At 47.4% G+C, this 21,491-nt stretch overlaps 1 protein-coding gene across 2 annotated transcripts; it reads left to right on the top strand.

The window, feature by feature from the left end:
• The first annotated feature begins 413 nt into the window (after nt 1–413).
• Nucleotides 414–21,179, top strand: LOC135185796 (meiosis-specific coiled-coil domain-containing protein MEIOC-like). 2 transcript variants are annotated; one of them, XM_064162927.1, is made up of 8 exons: nt 2,820–2,831; nt 6,058–6,179; nt 6,413–6,578; nt 10,686–10,787; nt 13,488–15,297; nt 16,090–16,224; nt 17,240–17,420; nt 20,064–21,179. In XM_064162927.1, the coding sequence occupies exons 3-8, from the start codon at nt 6,433–6,435 to the stop codon at nt 20,318–20,320; spliced, it is 2,631 nt and encodes an 876-aa protein (XP_064018997.1). In that variant the 5' UTR covers nt 2,820–2,831; nt 6,058–6,179; nt 6,413–6,432; the 3' UTR covers nt 20,321–21,179. The 2 variants fall into 2 exon arrangements, with proteins under 2 accessions (XP_064018998.1, XP_064018997.1); XM_064162928.1 differs by lacking the exons at nt 2,820–2,831; nt 6,058–6,179 and adding an exon at nt 414–468 and having other exon boundaries at nt 6,425–6,578.
• The last annotated feature ends 312 nt before the right edge of the window (nt 21,180–21,491 follow it).

Raw genomic sequence — 21,491 nt, 5'->3', positions numbered from 1 at the left:
TGGTCTGGCATCACTTTATTGCTTGAGGAGAGGAGCAGGTGCTTTAAGTTTTCAAGAATTTATCACAGTAAGGCCTTGTGTGGAATCTTTTCCCAGCCCATGGCAGGGGGTTGGAGCAAGATGATCTTTAAGGTCCCTTCCAATCTGAGGGATCTCCCGGTGATAACATCTCTGTTCTTCAGATGTGTAAGGTGTGGGTGGTGTGAGATGAAGAGGTGGTGAAAGCAGCAATGCTGGGCATCTAGAAATGAGTTTCATGCATAATAAGTACAACTTTGACAAACCTGGTAAGTGATTTTTCTCCCTTTTTAATTGCTTTTAAATAGGCAAAGTCTGTCCTTAAAGTGAGTTTCTGCTTGCTTGGCAATGCTGCATCCTTCAGAGAAGACAACTTGTGGACTGATCTCAAGGACATGGTCAAACAAAGTGCTGCCTCTGGTCATTACAACTCACAGGTGAGTCTGAAAAGTACATTTACTTAGATGTATGAAATGTTTGGTTTCTTAACTCAGTGTAGTGAATAATCACACACTAAAACCCACTCAGCCCCTGAACAGAACGTTCCATTGCAGCCAGCAGCTTTCCCTGTGTCAGTAGTGCAGGGTAATCCTCTGTATGTGGAAGTCAAGCAGTTCCTTAGTCTGGTTTTGACTGCCTCTTGTCAAGGGCATTTCTGAGAGTTACTACAAAGTCTTCTGAAGAGCAACTGATGGAAGTTACCACAGACAAAAAATATGGCTTTGATTGTATGAAATAAATGTATTTAGGTGTTGAATGCAAACAGAAGACACAGTGCTATAACCCCTGGCCATTGGGCTATAGAACCCATATAGTGATTCAGCTACTGGTTTGGAATTGAAGGCAGAAGAGGCAGAGTCCTCCTTGAATACTCACCATTGAAGAAGAGGTTTGACCCTGGTGATCCTTCAGCTTTATCTTGAAGATGGCATCCATAGGTTGCAATCCCTTGTTGGTTACTTTAGTACCATCTGTAGTCTTCTCCCTGCAGATTCCACCTCTGACTTGCTGGCACCCCAGGGTGGTATACAAGACTTAGCACTGTCTTTAGACTGCACAGGAGCAAGTCTCACCCAGAGCCTTTCTGCAGTCCAGCCTTTGGCACTAACCCGTTCCATCAGTGTTCTCAGGGCTAGAAGCAGCCATTGGTTGTGCACACCTGCCTCAAACTTCAGAAGATGCCCTCACTGAGCAGAGGCTGAGCTGAGAAGCCAAATCACTTACCAGAATTAGTCCTGGTCTAGCTCAAACCAGGACACGTGTTCAGGACTTGACTGCACGAGGTTGTAAGCAACCTGCTCTGAGCAGGAGTCTATACTCCAAAGGTTCTTTCCCACCTCAGCTATTTCAAGCTCTCTGCTGTGCAGGATTCTGGATTTCCAGCACAGTCTTCTGACCATCGAGTCCTTTGCTAAGCTCTGTACCTGTCATCTGCCTCTGCATGCCTGGCAGCTGTGCTGGCTTGGCACTTGTTTGGGATTGGGAGGACAGTGGAAAGAGAGTGAGGGAGGAACAGCCTTCCCCAAGGTCTTTGTCCTTGCTGCTGGAGCAGGAAAGCCATTTATGCAATAACTGCAAGTCCTGAACACACAGTCTGGACAGAGCTGGAGCACAAAGGAGCTGGGCAGCCAAAAGGGAGTCTGTTTGCAGCAAAGCACAGGGCTCCTGTCTCAGACACCATAACAACACCAATGCCTCACAACTTTGTTTAGTTTCATCTATATTTATAGTTGAAATGCTAACATTATACTGGTGAAGGTTAACTCATTTGTTTCTTCTCAGTTAAAGGGAACTTTCCAAGAGCTTCTAAATAAAAAGAACTATATGAGGATTTTGTAAATAGTGGGTGTGGTAAATGGTAAAATCCTTTAGGCTGGAAAAGACCTTTAAGATCTAGTCCAGCTGTTAACCAGCTGTTAACCTGGCACCTCAGGCTGCGCCAGGGGAAATTTAGGCTGGAGGTGAGGAGAAAGTTCTTCACTGAGAGAGTCATTGGACACTGGAATGGGCTGCCCGGGGAGGTGGTGGAGTCGCCGTCCCTGGAGCTGTTCAAGGCAGGATTGGACGTGGCACTTGGTGCCATGGTCTAGCCTTGAGCTCTGTGGTAAAGGTTTGGACTTGATGATGTGTGAGGTCTCTTCCAACCCTGATGATACTGTGATACTGTGATACTACCAGGCCACCCCTGAACCATGTTCCTTAGCACCACATCTACACAGCTTTTAAATACTTCCAGGAATGGGGAGTCCACTGCTGCCCTGGGCAGCCTATTCCTATTCTCAGGGAAGAAGTTATTCCTAATGTCCAATTTAAACCTCCCTGGTGCAGCTTGAGGCTGTTTCCACTTGCTGCTTGGGAGAGGAGACCAACCCTCACCTGAATCCAACCTGTTCTCAGGGAGTTGTAGAGAATGAGGTGGTCTCCTCTCAGCTCTCTTTTTTCCAAACTAAACAAACCTCAGTTTCTTCATCATGGAATCAACCAGGTTGGAAGAGACTTCCAAGCTTGTCCAGTCCAACCTATCACCCAGCCCTGTCCAATCAACTGGACCATGGCACTAAGTGCCTCATCCAGTCTTTACTTGAACGCCTCCAGGGATGGTTTGCTCACTCCTCAGTAGTGATGAGCTGCTTGCAGAAGTTGAGCGTATTTGAAGATAAGACATGATTTAAGAACAGTTTTAGAGGTCTTGGGGGAAAAAAGCAGTGTGTTCAGCTCCATGTGCAAGGAACCTTGGACATGCTCCTTTCCTTATTGCAGGAAAGAGCAGAAGCTATGTCTTTTACTGCACCAAAAGAGAAAACTCCATTGAGGTAAAGTATCTAGGTTTTAGATGTGGTAAGTCATCTGTTATGTTGAGAGGTGGTTTAGTGAGTGCAGTAGTTTGCAGCTGTAGGAGCTGTCATTTGGGGGGTTTGGAGACAACATTTAATTGATTGGAGTTCTGAGCAGAACGTGGCTGTGCCTCTGCAGAGAAGAACTGTGGAACTAAAGCCAACTGTAGGAGACAGTACCCTGTTGTATTTTTTTTGTTTGGTTGTTTTTTTCTTTTGCTGTAACTTGTTAGTAGCTCATCTGTAGAGCACAGAAATGAAGTTCTCATTCAACCTGAAATTCACTAAGTAAAACGACAGACTCCAGTGTTTGGGAAGTGCTGAGTGATGAGGCTGCATCTAGGGTACACGAAGCACCTCCTCTGCTGATCTTTGGCCTCATTGTCCTACACAACTTGCATTAGCAGTGACTAATGGCTCTGAAAGTCAAAGATAAAGCCATTGCTTGCAGATCCTACTTTTAATCTATGCAAAAGCATTTTACACTCTAGCCAGAGAGCATAACTCTTATCTCTGTGTGTTGCCTCCTAGTAGACTAAATAAGACCCGAGCAGACGCATTGGCATGTGCTCCTTGATACTGCTAAACTGTTGCTAGAATGTTTGCCTTGGTCAGCTGCTGCTTTCCCAAATGATACTTGTGTGAGGTTTAGGACTCCTTTGTAGCAGGCAGTTTGGCTCTCAGTCTCCTTTTTCTTCTGCTGTTCCTGTCTCTTATTCAACGATAGAGATCCTGACCTTGCAATGTAACAGAGGATGTGCCCAGCCTCTGCGAGGTTCTAGCGCCTCTAATTCTGTCACTGCAATCAGAATGATTCTGTTGTTAGGGATTTGTGTGGATGGGTAAGAGGAGTTTATAGCAAGGGATACATTATCAGTGTAAACTTCTTTTTAACTCACAAAAATTCCCTACAGTGTTGTTCTGTCCTGCCCCTGTACTCAGCACTCGTGAGACTGCACCTCCAGTACTGTGCCCAGTTTTGGTCACCACAGCATGGGAGGGACATTAAGGCAAGTTTGCTGGTGACACCAAGCTGGGAGGCTTGGCTGAGACAGCTGAAGGGTGTGCAGCCATCCAGAGAGGCCTGGACAGACAGAGTTGGGCACAGAGGAGCCAAATGAGGTTCACCAAGGACAAGAGCAGAGTCCTGCCTCTGGGAAGGAGTTATAAACTGCAGCAGTACAGGCTGGGAGGTGACTGCTGGAGAGCAGCCCCAAGGAGAGGGACCTGGGAGTGCTGGGGGAGAGCATCCATGGCACAGCAATGTGCCCTTGTGGCCAAGAAGGCCAATGGGGTCCTGGGGTGTATTAGGAGGAGTGTGTCCAGCAGATCAAGGGAGGTTCTCCTGCCCCTCTGCTCTGCCCTGCTGAGACCTCATCTTGAATACTGCCTTCAGTTTTGGGCTGCCCAGTTGAAGAGGGACAGGGATCTGCTGGAGAGGGTCCAGTGGAGGGCTATGAGGATGATGAGGGGACTGGAGGGCATGGCTGATGAGGAGAGGCTGAGGGACCTGGGGCTGCTTAGTCTGGAAAAGAGAAGTCTGAGAGTTTATAAACATCTGAGGGCTGGTCAGGAGTGGGGGGACAGGCTCTGCTCACTGCTCCCTAGGATAGGACAAGGAGCAATGGATGTAGGCTGCAGCACAGGAGTTTCCACCTCAATGCAAAGGGGAAGTTCTTTCCTGTAAGGGTCCCAGAGCCCTGGCACAGGCTCCCCAGAGAGGTTGTGGAGTCTCCTTCTCTGGAGACTTTCAAGGCCTGTCTGCATGTGTTCCTGCTTGCCCTGAGCTAGATTGTGTGGTCCTGCTCTGGCAGGAGGGTTGGTCTCTGTGAATCTCCTTGGGTCCTAATATCCTGTGAGAATGTGATTGAGAAACCTGGTGGTAAGTTGGAGATGAATGAGCAGTGTTGGCTTGCAGCAGAGAAGGCCACCCTTGTCCTGGGCTGTCTCAATAGAGCATAGCTAGAGAAGTTGTTGCTGCTATAATCCCCTCTGGTCTGCTCTTGCAAGACCACAGCTGATACAGTGTCCAGTTTGGGGCTTCCTGGTACAAGAAGGCACTGGAAGGAGTCCTACAGAGGCTTCCAGAATGTTTGTGGTCTTTAGAATAAGATGTTTAAGGAGAGGCCGAAACAGCTGCATCTGATCAGCCTGGGGAAGAGAAAGGGAAGATCTTATGGATGTGTGCAGCTGCCTTATGTGAGGTTGCAGAGGAGGTGGACCAGACTATTTTCATTCTTTCAAACCAGAGCAGGAGTTAGATATTAGAAAAAATTGCCCAGAGAGGAGGTAGTGGCATCTCAGATTTAATCTGGGCAAGCTCTTGAGTGCCCTGATTTAGCTGCATGTGCTCTGAGCAGGGAATTGGGCTACAAGACCCTAGAGATCCCTTCCAAATCAAAGCAGATTTCTGCTGTCCTCTTAAACCTTTGTCAGTCACAGGTTCTGTGGTGATAGTTCCTACCTGAGATCATAGAATCCACCAGGTTGGAAGAGACCTCCAAGATCATCCAGTCCAACCTAGCACCCAGCCCTGTCCATTCAACTAGACCATGGCACTCATCCAGGCTTTGCTTGACCACCTCCCTGGGCAGCCCATTCCAATGCCAATCACTCTCTCTGGCAACAACTTCCTAACATCCAGTCTAGACCTGCCCTGACACAACTTGAGACTGTGTCCCCTTGTTCTGTTGCTGTTTGCCTGGCAGAAGAGACCAACCCCACCTGGCTACAGCCTCCCTTCAGGTAGTTGTAGACAGCAATGAGGTCCCTCCTGAGCCTCCTCTTCTCCAGGCTAAACAATCCCAGGTCCCTCAGCCTCTCCTCGTAGGGTTTGTGTTCCAGGCCTCCTGAGGTAGCAGTTCCCCATGCTACTGACATTTGTTATTTATTCATTGAATAAATAATTTCAAACATTTTTTTCTGGACTGGTACTTCAAGAGAGATTCCTTTTCCTCCCCTCGTTTTGCTCTGTGAAGTTCACAAATGTCTGTCTCTGCTTACTGTAGGCTCTGAGTTGCCATCCCTGGAGGTGTTGAAGCCAAACCTGAATGAGGCACTTAGTGCCATGGTCTGGTTGACTGGATAGGGCTGGGTGCTAGGTTAGACTGGATGATCTTAGAGGTCTATTCCAACCTGATTGATTCTATGATTTGGTCATTTCAGGGATACAGCTGGGATAATTGCTCTTCCCTTTCTTTCTCAGAGGGGATGTGTATGCCTGTGACAAGGGCATTTCCAGTCATATGGGCTAGAAGATTTGGATCTTGTGAACCTGGCTCAGACACCTACCATGTGAAATCTGTAGAGAATTCCTCTTGTTGTAAAGTAAGTAACTGGTGTTATTTATTTACTTGTAGAAGATGCACATAGTTTGCCAGCTTTGGATGACCTTGAGGCAGTGGAGGGAACAAGTTGTAGACTGAATCCTGTTGCCATCGTGGTTTTGTTTTCCTGGAGACTTATTCAGCCCAAGATACAAAAGGAAGGGTTGGCTTTGTTGCTTTTAGTAATTTACATAACCATGTACCATTAAAAGTGCTTGTTTCTCTTCTCAACAGGCAAACAGCAAGAAACACAAATGGATGCTCAGTTGTTTTCCCCATTATTAGGAGGGATCACTAGCACGCCGCCTCCACTGGAATCATCTCATCTCTGCAGTGACTGGGCAGCACAGGAAGAGGAGATTAGCTCCAAAACCTCCTTTCAAGACTGCACTAAGAAACGGTATGAACATTCATAGTGATGTTCTGGAACACTGGGATTGTCACGGAGCAGAACAGAGCTACAGGCTGGGGGCAGAGTGGCTGAGAGCAGCCAGGAAGAAAGGGACCTGAAGATACTGGTAGATAGTAGATGAAGATGAGCCAGCAGTGTGCCCAGGTGGGCAGGAGAGCCAGTGTCATCCTGGCCTGCATCAGGAACAGTGTGGCCAGTAGGATGAGGGAGGTTATTCTTCCCCTGTACTCAACACTGGTCAGGCCACACCGTGAGTGCTGTGTCCAGTTCTGGGCACATCAATTCAAGAGAGATGTTGAGGTGCTGGAAGGTGTCCAGAGAAGGGCAGCAAGGCTGATGAGGGGCCTGGAACACAAACCCTATGAGGAGAGGCTGAGGGAGCTGGGGGTGTGCAGCCTGGAGAAGAGGAGGCTTGGGAGGGACCTCATTGTTGTCTACAACTACCTGAAGGGAGGTTGTAGCCAGGTGGGGATTGGTCTCTTCTCCCAGGGGACCAGCAACAGAACAAGGGCATGCAGCCTCAAGTTGTGCCAGGGTAGGTATAGGCTGGATGTTAGGAGGAAGTTCTTTCCAGTGAGAATGGTGAGACACTGGCACAGGTTGCCTAGGGAGGTTGTGGCTGCTCCCTCCCTGGAGGTGTTCAAGGTCAGGTTGGATGAACCCTTGAGTGACCTATTCTAGTGGCAGGTGTCCCTGCCTATGGTGAGGGGTTGGAACAGGATAATCTTTGAAGATCATCCTAAACCATTCTATGATTCTCTGTAGTTTAAAACTCCTGTAGGAAAAAAATGCACTTTCAGTCTGTGCCTCAGTACTCAAAATAATCCTACTTGACAGTGTAGAGTATTTCCTGGAACATGAACAATGCAGAGTGTTAGGCACAGGTTGATTGCCAGTGGTGCCTCTGCCACTGAAAGCATAAATCTGTAGCAGTAGAGCTCCTCTTGAGAATACACCAAGCTGCTCTCTTGATATAATGCACTCAGATTCGATTTTATATTAACAACTTTACAGTTTTGGATGCTGAATGAGAGCAAAAGTCTTTTTTCCACTTGAATCATACAGCATTTTTATTTCCCTGGAGAAAACCACTCTGCTCAAGTCTTGACTACTGCAGGCACTTCTGATCATCCACTCTTAAAAGTGCAGTAAAATGATTGAAGTTAGAGAGAAGGGCAGTGAGGCTGGACAGGGGTTTAAAAGCTTCTGTGTCACTGGAGAGCAAATTAAACTCCCCTTCAGCTTGGGAAGTCAGCTCTGCAGGGGAATGATTTCTGTGAAGTCATGAGGATTAGGGTGGCAAGAAATGGGGAATGATTATAGGAACTAGGGGAAAGGACTGAAAGAATTGGTGCTCTCCTTCATATTGGTCATTTTATGGCTTGTGGACAGCAACTGAGATTGTTGCATTACAGTTGTTAAGTGTGTAAACCCTAACTTTGTGCTGGACTTCCCACTCTCTCCTTTCAGTCTTAATACCAAGTGCTGCTGACATAATACTGCCTTTCTGGGAGGTTGGTTGGCACAACTTTTGGCATTCTGATGATGGTGGTTGTCTGGAGGAATAGCCCTTTGCACCAGTACAGTTCAAAGGTTGACCTGATGGAAAGCACCACCAGAGAGAAGGACCTGGAAGTCATAGAATCAACCAGGTTGGAAGAGACCTCAAGATCATCCAGTCCAACCTAGCACCCATCCCTGGCCAATCAACCAGACTATGGCACTAAGTGCCTCATCCAGGCTTTGCTTTAACACCTCCAGGGACAACAACTTCACCACCTCCCTGGGCAGCCCATTCCAATGCCAATCACTCTCTCTGCCAACAACTTCCTAACATCCAGCCTGAACCTGCCCTGGCACAGCTTGAGGCTGCCCCTTGTTCTGTTGCTGCTTGCCTGGGAGAAGAGGCCAACCCCAGCTGGCTACAGCCTCCCTTCAGGTAGTTGTAGCCAGCAATGAGCTCTGCCCTGAGCCTCTCTTCTCCAGGCTGCACACCCCCAGCTCCCTCAGCCTCTCCTCACAGGGCTGTGCTCCAGGCCTCTAACCAGCACTGTGCCCTTATGGTCAGGAAGGGTAGTGGGATCCATTTAAAAGCTGTGCAGCTGTGGTGCAGAGGGACATGATTTAGTTGTTGACCTGGCAGTGTTGGATTAACGGTTGGGCTCTGTGACCTTAAGGGTCTTTTCCAGCCTAAACAAAGTTGTGATTGTATGCTAGCAGCTGGGCTAGTGTAAAAGTAGTTATGGTTGAACACCTTTGCTCTTTTTCAGGAAAATGTCATAAAGTTTTGACCAGCTTCTTTTGAAAGGAGGATTTGTAGTGATTCAATTGAAGTATAACTTGATGTTTTTTTTCCTGAGATGAAAATAGTAGTTCTTGAATTATGGGAGTAGATAAAATCATAGAATCATAGAATGGTTTAGGTTGGAAGGGACCTCAAGGATCATCCAAGTCTAATCCCCTGCCATAGGCAGGGACACCTCCCACTAGAACAGGTTGCTCAAGGCCTCATCCAACCTGGCCTTAAACACCTTCTGGGAGGGAGCAGCCACAGCCTCCCTGGGCAGCCTGTACCAGTGTCTCACCACCCTTGCTGCAAAGAACTTCCTCCTAACATCTACTTTGAATCTCCCCTCTGCCAGTTTACACCCATTGCCCCTTGTCCTGTCATGACATGACCTTGTCAGTAGTCCCTCCCCAGCCTTCCTGCAGGTTCTCTTCAGATACTGGAAGGCCACTCCAAGGTCTCCTGGAAGCCTTTTCTTCTCCAGGCTGCAGAGGCCCAACTCTCTCAGCCTGTCGTCATCGTGGAGGTGCTGCAGCCCTCTGAGCATCTTTGTGGCCTCCTCTGGACTGCCTCCAACAGTTCCATGACCTTCTTGTGTTGGGGGCTCCAGAACTGCACCCAGGACTCCAGGTGGGGTGTGAGGAGAGCAGAGCCAAGGGGCAGAATCCCCTCCCTTGCCCTGCTGCCCACACTGCTCTTACTGCAGCCCAGCACAGGATTGCTGTCTGGGCTGCACTCACACTGCAGGCTCATGTTGAGCTTTTCATGACCCCAGACACCCAAGTCCTTTTCCTCAGGACTGCTCTCCAGCCACTCACCACCCACATAAATTATAATCCCCAAGATTTTGAAAAGTTTGATTATATTTGTCCTCTAAAGGAGACAGACAAGATCTGAAGAACCATCTCTGTTGATTGAAAAGAGACGAAAAGCTTTTGCTGCTCCTGCTTCATCACATTAACAGCTTGATGATTCTGGTGAAGTCAGAATCTGGGAAAAGCTGTTCTGCTTCATTCAAGCCACAGAACTGACAAATGCAGAGAGATTCTGTGTTTGGGTACTGAGAATACACTAAACACAGAAGATTTAGCGCACGGTGCTATGGTAAATGAATGGCATGGTGCTTAATGTTTCCTTTTGCCACTTCTAAGAGAGCCAATGGCATCCTGGCCTGCATCAGGAACAGTGTGGCCAGTAGGACAAGGGAGGTTATTCTGCCCCTGTACTCAACACTGGTCAGGCCACAGCTTGAATACTGTGTCCAGTTCTGGGCTCCTCAATTCAAGAGAGATGTTGAGGTGCTGGAAGGTGTCCAGAAAAGGACAACAAAGCTGGGGAGGGGCCTGGAACACAAACCCTATGAGGAGAGGCTGAGGGAGCTGGGGCTGTTTAGCCTGGAGAAGAGGAGGCTCAGGGGTGATCTTATTACTGTCTACAACTACCTGAAGGGAGGTTGTAGCCAGGTGGGGGGTGGCCTCTTCTCCCAGGCAACCAGCAACAGAACAAGGGGACACAGTCTCAAGTTGTGCTGGAGGAAGTATAGGCTGGAAATTCTTCCCAGAGAGAGTGATTTGCCATTGGAATGGGCTGCCCAGGGAGGTGGTGGAGGCACCATCCCTGGAGGTGTTCAAGAAAAGCCTGGCTGAGGCACTTAGTGCCATGGTCTGGTTGACTGGCTAGGGCTGGGTGCTAGGTTGGACTGGATGATCTTGGAGGTCTCTTCCAACCTGGTTGATTCTATGATTCTTTTCCTAAAAAAACTTTATCTTATCCAAATTTAACTTTCTGTTTGTTTGGGTTTTTTTCAGGGCACCAATTAGTCTTTCTTATTCTGGCAATGCCCCTGATATGTTTGGGCTGGTTTCAAGCATTTTAGAAGAGCCAAGCAAGCCAGAACCAGTTACAGATTGGTAAGCTCTTACATGTTGCGTATTTTACCTCACAGATGTGAATACATATCTGAGATTATTTCAAGGAGTTGAGTAACAGGGGTCTGATAAATCCCCTTGAGCTGTAGAAGGGAGGTTGTACCCAGGTGGGGGAGTCAGTTTTGAGACAGATTAAGCAAAATGAATAATCTGTATTAATTTTGATATCCAAGTAAAGATTGTTAATAACTATGAAAACTGTTTGTTAACATGAAAACTCAGCAAGGTTGATAAAAACACAGTTTGGAAATTTATATACCTAGAGAACAGGCAAAACAAGATCACTAGTTCCTGGGTTAGGAACTGGCTGGAGGGCCGAGCCCAGAGAGTGGTGGTGAATGGTGCCACATCCAGCTGGCGGCTGTCACTAGTGGTGTCCCTCAGGGATCAGTGCTGGGCCCCATCCTCTTTAACATCTTCATAGATGATCTGGATGAGGGCATGGAGTCAGTCATCAGCAAGTTTGCAGATGACACCAAGCTGGGGGCAGATGTGGCTGGGTTGGAGGGCAGAAGGGCTCTGCAGCGGGACCTTGACTGCCTGGACAGATGGGCAGAGTCCAAGGGGATGGTGTTCAATAGCTCCAAGTGCAGGGTGCTGCACTTTGGCCACAGCAACCCCATGCACAGATACAGGCTGGGGTCGGAGTGGCTGGAGAGCAGCCAGACAGAGAGGGATCTGGGGGTACTGATTGATACCTGCCTGAACATGAGCCAGCAGTGTGCCCAGGTGGCCAAGAGAGCCAGTGGCATCCTGGCCTGCATCAGGAATGGTGTGGTCAGCAGGAGCAGGGAGGTCATTCTGCCCCTGGACTCTGCACTGCTTAGACCACAGCTTGAGTACTGTATTCAGTTCTGGGACCCCAGTTTAGGAGAGACATTGAGATGCTTGAGCGTGTCCAGAGAAGAGCAACAAGGCTTGGGAGAGGCCTTGAGCACAGCCCTACGAGGAGAGGCTGAGGGAGCTGGGATTGGCAAGCACCAGAACAAGAGGACACAGCCTCAAGCTATGCCAGAGGAAATTTAGGCTGGAGGTGAGGAGAAAGTTCTTCCCTGAGAGAGTCATTGGACACTGGAATGGGCTGCCCGGGGAGGTGGTGGAGTCGCCGTCCCTGGAGCTGTTCAAGGCAGGACTGGACATGGCACTTGGTGCCATGGTCTGGCCTTGAGCTCTGTGGTAAAGGGGTGGACTTGATGATCTATGAGGTCTCTTCCAACCTTGGTGATACGGTGATACTGTGTGATACATTTCTTAAAGTGGTGAAGGCAAACATTTTACTGGAAGAGAAGATTCTTGTGGTTAATTATACTGCTTATCTACTAGATAGACACAGGATACTCCCTTCTGCTTATGGCAGAAGGCAGTCAAAGAATTAGAAGAGGCTGTAAGTATTTACTCACAAAATAGTGTCAGACAGTACCCAGAGCACATGGAGGGGTTGCTGTTGGAGTTTCCCAGGAAGCTGGGAGTCTATAGCATAGCCTCTGACCTGTTTCCTCTTGATTCCTGACTCAGCAGAAGCCTTGCTGAGGAGGCAGGCAGGGTGCAATGAGAAGCAGCAGCACCAGCAGCAGGCAGGAATAGAACAGCAGAGCACACTGTGTTTACCTGCGTATTTCTTACATCAGCATGGGCTGAGACTAATTTGCCTTTGGTCACAGAGTAGCCAATCAGAATGGCAGTTATCCAAGCCTGACCATATTAAGTGAAGCCATAGGCTTGCTTTACCCAAATTTGGGAAAAGCATAGGCCTTGCACAGGGCAGGCACAAGCTAAGCATGTGTACCTTGTTTAACACAGGATGTAAAACAAGGCTGGGCAGGCCACAGTCCTTTGACTCAGTGGCTCCAGGTTCTTTTGTCTTCATTCCTGTGGTTGTTTCTCTCCAAAATAGGAGGAGAGAGAGCAGAAAAGCATGCCTGGGAAAGCCAGAACATGTATAAGCCTATTTTGGGTCTGTCAGACCTACTACTCCCAGGCAACCAGCAACAGAACAGGGAGACACAGTCTCAAGTTGTGGCAGGGGAGGTCTAGGCTGGATGTTAGGAGGAAGTTGTTGGCAGAGAGAGTGATTGGCATTGGAACGGGCTGCCCAGGGAGGTGGTGGAGTCACTGTCCCTGGAGGTGTTGAAGCAAAGCCTGGATGAGGCACTTAGTGCCATGGTCTGATTGATTGTCTAGGGCTGGGTGCTAGGTTGGACTGGATGAGCTTGGAGGTCTCTTCTAATACGGTTGATTCTATAATTCTAAGTGTTTTGCTTTGCATCAGTTTCCAGTTAAAAAAGCAACAAGTTGTCAGAAATACAAATTTACAAGATTTGCATTTCCATCAAATATTTGAGGGAGGAAAAAAGCCAAACCCACAAACATCTCATTTTAACCTGTTGGTAGCTGACTAAAAGCAGTCAAATCCAAGATATTTAATAATACTCTGCAATTCTGAGTATACATTTTTATAAGCATCAGAGAGCAGCCTTGAAGGACACATTTCACACAGTGTTTACTCATCTGTGGCAGGAATATTCCCCTCCAAACTTGCATTTAGCTAGAGGGCTGTGTCTGGTTAGCCAAGAATGGTGTGGGGGAGAAGCCTTTGTGGGTGGAATAAGTGTGACACATGAGTTGTTTTAAAGTAAGAAGCGATTTAAGTCATTACAGGAGGTTTCTTTATCTTTGTTGCAGGAATTCTCTTTCAAGATTGTTTCCCCCAGTGTGGGCACCTGATCTTGGAAGCAATGGTGAATTCTCAGGGCTCTCATCTAAGCACTCTGGTGAAAGTAGGGATTTTTCAAACCTGCTGGGTACACAGAGCTACTATCAGGAACACCTGCAAAAGCCTCATGATGTGGAGATGTTGCACAGAGGTTTGGAAGATCTTCAACTCATAGAGTCTTGGCTTTCCCCTTCTGGCACTTGCACTCAGCCTGATCATGTTCTGAAGAGCAGTTATCCTGAAAATTCCTCTTTGCAGAATAACAACATGATTCACCAGGAAGGCTTTTCCTTCCCAAGTGCAGACTATAACCAGCATCTCTGCAGTTATGACCACGTGAGCTTAAATGGAGACTATGAGAAAATGGCTTCCAGTTTTAGCACTTTCACTTCTCAGAACACAATAAAAGATGGCACTGGCATTCAGAAAGAGTACTGGAAAATTGAAAGAACAAGAGGCAAAGCTCTGAAAAATGATGCTCAAGAACAAACAAAGTATTCCTGTGATCTTCCCAATCAGCCTGGTGATAACTCTTGGGATAAGGTGTCCCAGGACAACCACTTGTTCTCTAAAAGATACGACAGCTTTGCAGCTGCACATAAACTGCAGCCACCAATTCATCCTTCTCTCTATTTTTTCAGTCAGCCCTCTAATGAAAACAATTTTTTTGGAGGGACAAACAGAAAACCACAGGAAACCCATGTGCAGAATGGTCATCGTAGCTTTGCTTTGGGGGATGCTTTTAATCATAATGAATGTAAGGCCCAGGTTAGTCCTAAAGACTGCTCTCGTCAAGTACCTGAGTATGATTTCCCTGCAAAACATGGCATGCAAAATGGGAATTATTCATCATACCAGGGATGTATGTGGCTGGAGGGGAAAATGGCAACTCTGACTGCTGTGTCGGGTAGCACCTGTGGAAAGCAGGTGGTGACAAGTCCACAGTCATCCTCAGGGGTTTCCACCGTGTCCAGCGGTTCTCCCACCCATCAGTCTATAACGCAGTCATCCTACTACTCACATCTCTTACCTGTCCTCCCTCCAAGGATAGATGGAAGGTTACAAATACCAAATGGTGTTTCTCATCATTCAGGAGTTGCAAATTTCAGCTCGGAAAGTCAGAAACAAGCGAAACCCTTTGGGCAGCCTCAGCGCAACTCATTGACTCTTAAGGAGGAGCAGCACCGTAAATTCCCCATCAGTTTTTCCCCTGACTGGTTAAGGCAGCAGAATGCTCTAAGTGAAGGCTCTGAAAAATACCACAGGTTTCCAAAAAAGCAGACCTCAGAAAATAATAATAATAAAGATGATAGAAGAGGCAGAAGGAATTGGGTTCCTCAGGTTGGGTGTGCAGCCCCAAACTGGCAACAGTCCAACGTGCTGCGCAGGAAGCACGAGCAGAACGGCGGCAGTGTGTCGGACTTCATCAACCCTCCTTTTCTTCCTTCTTTCCCATTAATGTCTGATTTTAAGCAAAATCCCAAATTCCCTCCATTTAATCACCACCTGTTCTCATCAGCAAATCATTTTGGCTTCCCTCCTTCACCGTTTCCGTTCTCAGAACTCGTTGATCTTTTCCATTGCGATGACTTTAGCCACTTGGGTCCCTTCCTCAGCGATCTGTTTGGTGGGGAAATAGCTTCTCCCTGCTTTGCCTTTCCAACGCCACTGAACAAGTACAGACCTCCACGGAATCGTAGTGGACCTGCTAATGAGCTTCACCTCCGACTGGAGGAGTGCTATGAGCAGTGGAGAGCTTTGGAGAAGGAGAGAAAGAAGGTAAAGCACAACTGGCATTGACTTCCTGTCAGAGCTGGTGATCACAGTTTATAGAGTTGTCACAGACTTTGTTTCACTTGGAAAAGGCCTCATCAGGACCAACTGGTGTTAACCTGACACCACTGTGACCATTAAACTGTGGCCCAATATGCCAGATCCACACCTTTCATGAACACTTAGGTTCCCTGGGCTCTCAGATAAGTCACTGCTTGAGTTAGGTGACAATTCTGTTGTCACGTTCTTAGTTGAGAACACCTAGAACCCCACCTACAACACTTGCTTTGAGTATAACACTTCTGTTGTTTGGCATGTCTGGATTTAATCCTTGTGTAGTTTTACATTCTGACCTTGCACCATGCTGGGCTTTGGTGATTTGAGAGCATTCCTCTGTAAATACAGAAATAAAGGCAGGCAGTACACTTCTAATGTGTATCAAAATCCTAAACGGGCCTCAAGAATCATAGAATCAACCAGGTTGGAAGAGACCTCCAAGCTCATCCAGTCTGACCTAGCACCCAGCCCTAGCCAATCAACTGGACCATGGCACTAAGTGCCTCATCCAGGCTTTGCTTCAACACCTCCAGGGATGGCAGCACCACCACCTCCCTGGGCAGCCCATTCCAATGCCAATCACTCTCTCTGCCAACAACTTCCTCCTAACATCCAACCTAGATCTCCCCTGGCACAACTTGAGACCGTGTGCCCTTGTTCTGTTGCTGGCTGCCTGGGAGAAGAGACTGATTGTAACACTGTACTGATTTAAAGCATTTACAGTGTCTGCTTCCCCTTCAGACTGAAGCTGACCTTGCAAGAAGCTTCCCAGGGCAGCGTGTGTCAAGCTCCAACAGCACTCCTGTGTCCCGACTTCCTGCTAACCCATCCCGAGTCGATCGCTTGATTGTTGACCAGTTACGGGAGCAAGGCAGGGTAAGGAGGACTTGTTATTATCTGGTGAGGAATAACCCCTGCACCAGTGCAGGGAAGGGGTTGACCTGCTGCAGAGCAGCTCCACGGAGAAGGACCTAGTAGTGCTGGGGGACAAAAAGTTCACTATGGGCCAGCAACGTTTTCTTGTGGCTAAGAAGACAAATAGCCTTCTGGGATGATGAAATGTGTGGCCAGCAGGTAGAGGAAGACTCTCCTCCTCTTCCACTCTGCCCTAGTGAGACCACTTCTGGAAGATTTGGTCCAGTTTTGGGGTCCTCAGTTCAAGAGAGTTGAGAAACTACTGGAGAGAGTCCAGCTGCTGAGAGGCCTGGGGCGTCTCTGTGAGGAGGAAAGGCTGAGACATCTGGGGCTGTTGAGCCTGGAGGAGGGCAGCCTGAGGGTAGATCTGATTGATCTATGCTCAGCAACAGCTGAAGAGGGAGGGGGGCAAGAGGATGGGGCTCGACTCTTGTCAGTGGTATCCAGTGACAGAATAAGGGGCAGCAGATAAAAACTGGAACTCTGGAGGTTCCACCTGAACGTGAGGAGAAAATTCTTTGCTGTGAGGGTGCTGGAGCCCTGGGGCAGGCTGCCCAGACAGATTTTGGAGTCTCTTTCACTGGAGAGATTCCAAACCTGCATGGACATTGTGGATGCCCCTGCTTCAGCAGAGGGGTCGGACTGGATGGTCTCCAGAGGTCCCTTCCAACCTCCCTGTCCTGCTGTTTTGTGTAAACCTTCTTGGGGCTAGAATCCCTGCTTCATTTTGAGGGTCTAGAATCCCTGCTTCATTTTGAGGGTCTAGAATCCCTGCTTCATTTTGAGGGTCAAGAATCCCTGCTTCATTTTGAGGGTCTAGAATCCCTGCTTCATTTTGAGGGGCTAGAATCCCTGCTTCATTTTGAGGGGCTAGAATCCCTGCTTCATTTTGAGGGTCAAGAATCCCTGCTTCATTTTGAGGTGGTTTTTTTTTTTTTAGACTTGTTGATTTTGGTGTTTTCCCTGTCTCTGGCAGGTGCTGACTTTGATAGGGAAGGTGGAAAGCCTTTCTGGGACCCCTGTGCACAGAAACATTTCCACCACGCTGCAACACCACATGGAAGCTATTCAGGTGACGCAGGCCAGGCGCAAGGATGAGATCATTAATGCTGCTAACCCCCAGAGACAAGGAGCACCACGTTACAGTAATGAGAAAGGTAACTGCTTGCCCTTCCTGTGGGCTGAAAAACCTTGTCAAAGATTTAATTGTGAGCATGTTGGAAATGGGCAAACTTGAAAACTAGAATCACAGAATCGTTGAATCTAATCCTTAAGTCCAGCACTATCAAGTTTCCAGCAGTTATTGTAACTTCAGTAAAACAAGTTGGTAAATAGAATCATAGAATCAGTCAGGGTTGGAAGGGACCACAAGGATCAGACAGTTCCAACCTCCCTGCCGTGGGCAGGGACACCCTACCCTAGATCAGGCTGCCCACAGCCTCATCCAGCCTGGCCCTAAACACCACCTAAACCTGTTACTAATCTAAACCTGTTACTTCTTGCAAGCCTTTAATTACTTCAAGGAGGGTCTTTCATTCTGTTATTTTGTTACTAAACACTTTGAAACGTTTTCATAGAATCAACCACGTTGGAAGAGACCTCAAGCTCATCCAGCCCAACCTATCCCCCAGCCCTGGCGAGTCAACCAGACCATGGCACTAAGTGCTTCATCCAGTTTTTTCTTGAACACCTCCAGGCACGGTGCCTCCACCACCTCCCTGGGCAGCCCATTCCAATGCCAATCACTCTCTCTGTGAAGAACTTCTCCTAACATTCAGCCTATACTTTCCCCAGCACAATTTGAGACTGTCCTCCCTTGCTCTATTGCTGGTTGCCTGGGAGAAGAGGCCACCCCCCACCTGGGTACAGTGTCCCTTCGTCTTGAAAGAGAACTGTAAAAGCTGTTCTGTGAAAGTAGTTGTTGGTTTTTAAGCAAGTCGAATTTCTTTTCAGCTTGTAAAGTAAAACCAAAAAGCTTTGGTGCTCTGTTAATTGATTGCCTGCCCACTTCATTTAAATGATAAAGCCAGCAGAAATTGCCTCTGATTCTCAACTTCTGTTGAAGTAAAACCACAATTTGCAGCAGCAGTGGGTACTTCGACATGCAAAACTAGGACAGATTGAGTTCCTGTCTAACAACACAGTGTAAGTGACGATTTGCTCTTCAGAGTAGAATTGTTTAAGCTGGAAGAGATCATCAAATCCAACCACTAACCCAGCACTGCCAGGTTACCACTAAACCATGTCGCTCAGCACCACATCTCCATGGCTTTGAAACCCTTTCAGGAATGGGGACTGCACCACTGCCCTGGGCATCTTGTTCTAGGGATTGAGAACCCTTTTGGGGAAGAAATTGTTCCTCATGTCCAACTTAAACTGTCCTGGTGTAACTTGAGGCCATTTCCTCCTGTCCTATTGTTTGGTACCTGGATAAGAGACTGATTGCCACCTATCTCAAACCTCCTTTCAGGGATTAGTAGTGGATTGTCCTCTCTGATGTCAAAGCAGGACTGGACGTGGCACTTGGTGCCATGGTCTAGCCTTGAGCTCTGTGGTAAAGGGTTGGACTTGATGATCTGTGAGGTCTCTTCCAACCCTGATGATACTGTGATACTGTGATAATGAAACAGGTCTAATTATCACAGGTGTGATGGTTCTGCCACTGAACTTTGCACACAGTGCAAAGTTGCTCTGAGTGTTCAGATGCTACAGCTGTCATTTAGGAGGGAAAAGGCTGAGAGACCTGGGGCTGTTTAGTCTGGAGAAGAGAAGGCTGATAGGGGATTTTATTGATGCTTGCAAATATCAGAAGGGCGGGTGTCAAGAGGGGGCCTGTGTCTTTTCAGTGGTGTCCTGCAGTAGGACAGTGGGTGTGGATACAAACTGGATGTGCTAGTTTGAGGCAAATTGGAATATCTGAATGAGAAAAAAATAGATTTCTAGGCTATGAAAAGGAAACAGTGGTGATGTCTGCTTCACTCATGAGCTTGCTGAGGTGTATAAAAGCAAGAACACAAATATGGATAAGACAGAGTGTGTGTCTGTCACAATGGGTGCCTCTGCTTTTTTTCTCCCTATGTAACCCAACTAATTCTGCTTCTAATCCCCCTTGCTGGTCCTCCAAACTCACCTTGCATGTAAGGCAAACTCTGGGATAAGGTAGAGGGCTGGAAAGAAGGTGGAAGGGTGGTTGGGAACCCTTCCTGGAAACTTTGGTTTCTGGGAGGGCTGCTGTGTTTCTGTATTACCTTTAACTTGTCTATTTCTGTCTATAGCTGTAAATATTGTAACTATTTGCTTGTGTGCTGTGCTAAGCTGTGAATATAAAGCTTCATTCCCTAACTTCCAGCCAGATGAGTCTAGTCTGGGTGATTTCATGGAGGGATGGGAGCAGGTAACTCCCAAACCATCACACTGGAGCACAGGAAACTCTACCTTAGTATGAGAGAAAACATCTTTACTGTAGGATACTGCAGCACTAGAGCAGGTTGCCCAGAGAGATTGGGGAGCCTTCTTCCATGGAGACTTTTAGGACCTGTCTGAGTGTGTTTCTGTGCGACTTGCCCAAGGTGACCCTGCTTTGACAAAGAGACTCTCTGATCTCCAGAGGTCTCTTCCAATCCTTACTGTTCCATGATTCTGTGAATGCAGATGGAATTCAACCAGTGCTGCACAGGGCACAGCTTTAGCACTTTGTGTAGCAGTGGTGATTTGAACCAATGAACCAATTCTTTATTTTGCTGTCTGCACATTCCCAGCTTGCCTGCTGCTTGACCCTGAGGTGTGTGTTTCTGTTGTAGACGTCCTGGCTCTGGCTGCTGCCATCAGAGAGCTGGCTGCCTCCACACGCAAGGCTCGCACCGCCTTGTGGTGTGCCCTGCAGGTGGCCCTGCCAAAAACCTCTCCGAGCGCTCCGGTGAAAGAGGAAGCTGTGGAAAGGGCTTTGCAAGAGCCTTATCCTCCAAACGCAAGTACACAAGAAACAAGCTGCAGGAAGCATGAGAACAAAGGAAGCAAAGATGGAAAACCTGAAGAACCCATGAAGATTCTGGAATAATAGCAACTAATAATGATGATATTAATAGTAATAATGAAAAGGCGGCAGAGGGCAAGGAGGGAAGGACAAAGTGTCCTCCATAGTGCCATGGGAAGGTGTTTTTGACAGGTTACCAAAAAGCAAACAGCTGATCAGTGCTGCAGTTCTCTTACTGTGATTCTGGTGTTGAGAGACACGTCCTGTAGTAGTGTTAATGCAATTTTAATATTGCTGGTGTTCAGTGTCTGCTGCCTCAGAGTTTTACTATTCAGAGGAGCTAAACAATAGCTGAGCATTTCCTTGTGTGCTTATCCAAAGCTAGGTATCAGCTGTCAGTTAAGCCATGACCTGAGAAACTAGAGGGTGGTAGAACTTCATTCTCTCTTGGTTGGTTTGGGTTTTTTTTGGTGAATGATACTATGTAGCATACTCTAAAAATCCATTTGAAAGGTATTTCCTAATTATTCAGGGCTTTTTTGCACCGTTCTGGAGTTCTTTTAAGTGCCAAAGCGATCACTGAGTAGTTTGCCTCACATCACTCTGTCCAGAGCCATCCACACGCCCGCTTTGTTGTCGTGATGGGGCATCAGGTCCTTCAGGTTATCTCCCATCAGCTCAAGAAGAGTAACCAGCGATTCCTCTGGGTTGTGTGAGACGCTTCAGCAGCTGCGCAGTACAGTTGCTGGCCAAACCAATGTCAAGGGAGCTTTTCTGTAGCATAGGCCCTTTAAGACAGCAAAAAAACCAGGAAGGTTTGGTGGGTGTGCAGCAAGTTCTGCACTGAAGCCAACGTGAGCAGGTGGTAGAAAGCCATCCCTCAGGATTAGAAATGAGATGTATTGATTCCTCAGTGGGTGACAATAAAACAGTGACTGTAGAACATAGTATGCACTTAATTAACAAAGGGTTATTTGTGGTTAATGTCACTTCAAGGTACTATAATTCTTTCAGGAAGAAAAAAAAAAGGCATTCCATATTTATTGTGTTTGTTGAACGTTTATTTAAGATCCTGTTGTAGTGAGGTAAGGTTGAATATTTTGCCAAATCTTCTGAATAATCCAATTTAACGATTTACTCAGGAACTATCTATAGACACCTATAGGGAGGGTTTCAGGGAGGGGACTGGGGATGTTTGCAAAGTATTTACACAAAGCTAACTATATACTAGGTTACCAAAGCTGTTTGATTAATT

The sequence above is a fragment of the Pogoniulus pusillus genome, chromosome 23 (assembly GCF_015220805.1).
Source record: "Pogoniulus pusillus isolate bPogPus1 chromosome 23, bPogPus1.pri, whole genome shotgun sequence".
Classification (NCBI taxonomy): Eukaryota; Metazoa; Chordata; class Aves; order Piciformes; family Lybiidae; genus Pogoniulus; species Pogoniulus pusillus.
Note: the sequence above shows the minus strand (reverse complement) of the source record. Positions and strands in the feature narration are given on the sequence as shown.

Coding starts and splice junctions, on each gene's coding strand:
- LOC135185796 (XM_064162928.1), top strand. CDS start 414: ATGGTCAAACAAAGTGCTGCCTCTGGTCATTACAACTCACAGGTGAGT. Junction 469..6,424: donor CTCACAGGTGAGTCTGAAAA/GTACATTTACTT, acceptor GCAAACAGCAAG/AAACACAAATGGATGCTCAG. Junction 17,421..20,063: donor ACGTTACAGTAATGAGAAAG/GTAACTGCTTGC, acceptor TTTCTGTTGTAG/ACGTCCTGGCTCTGGCTGCT.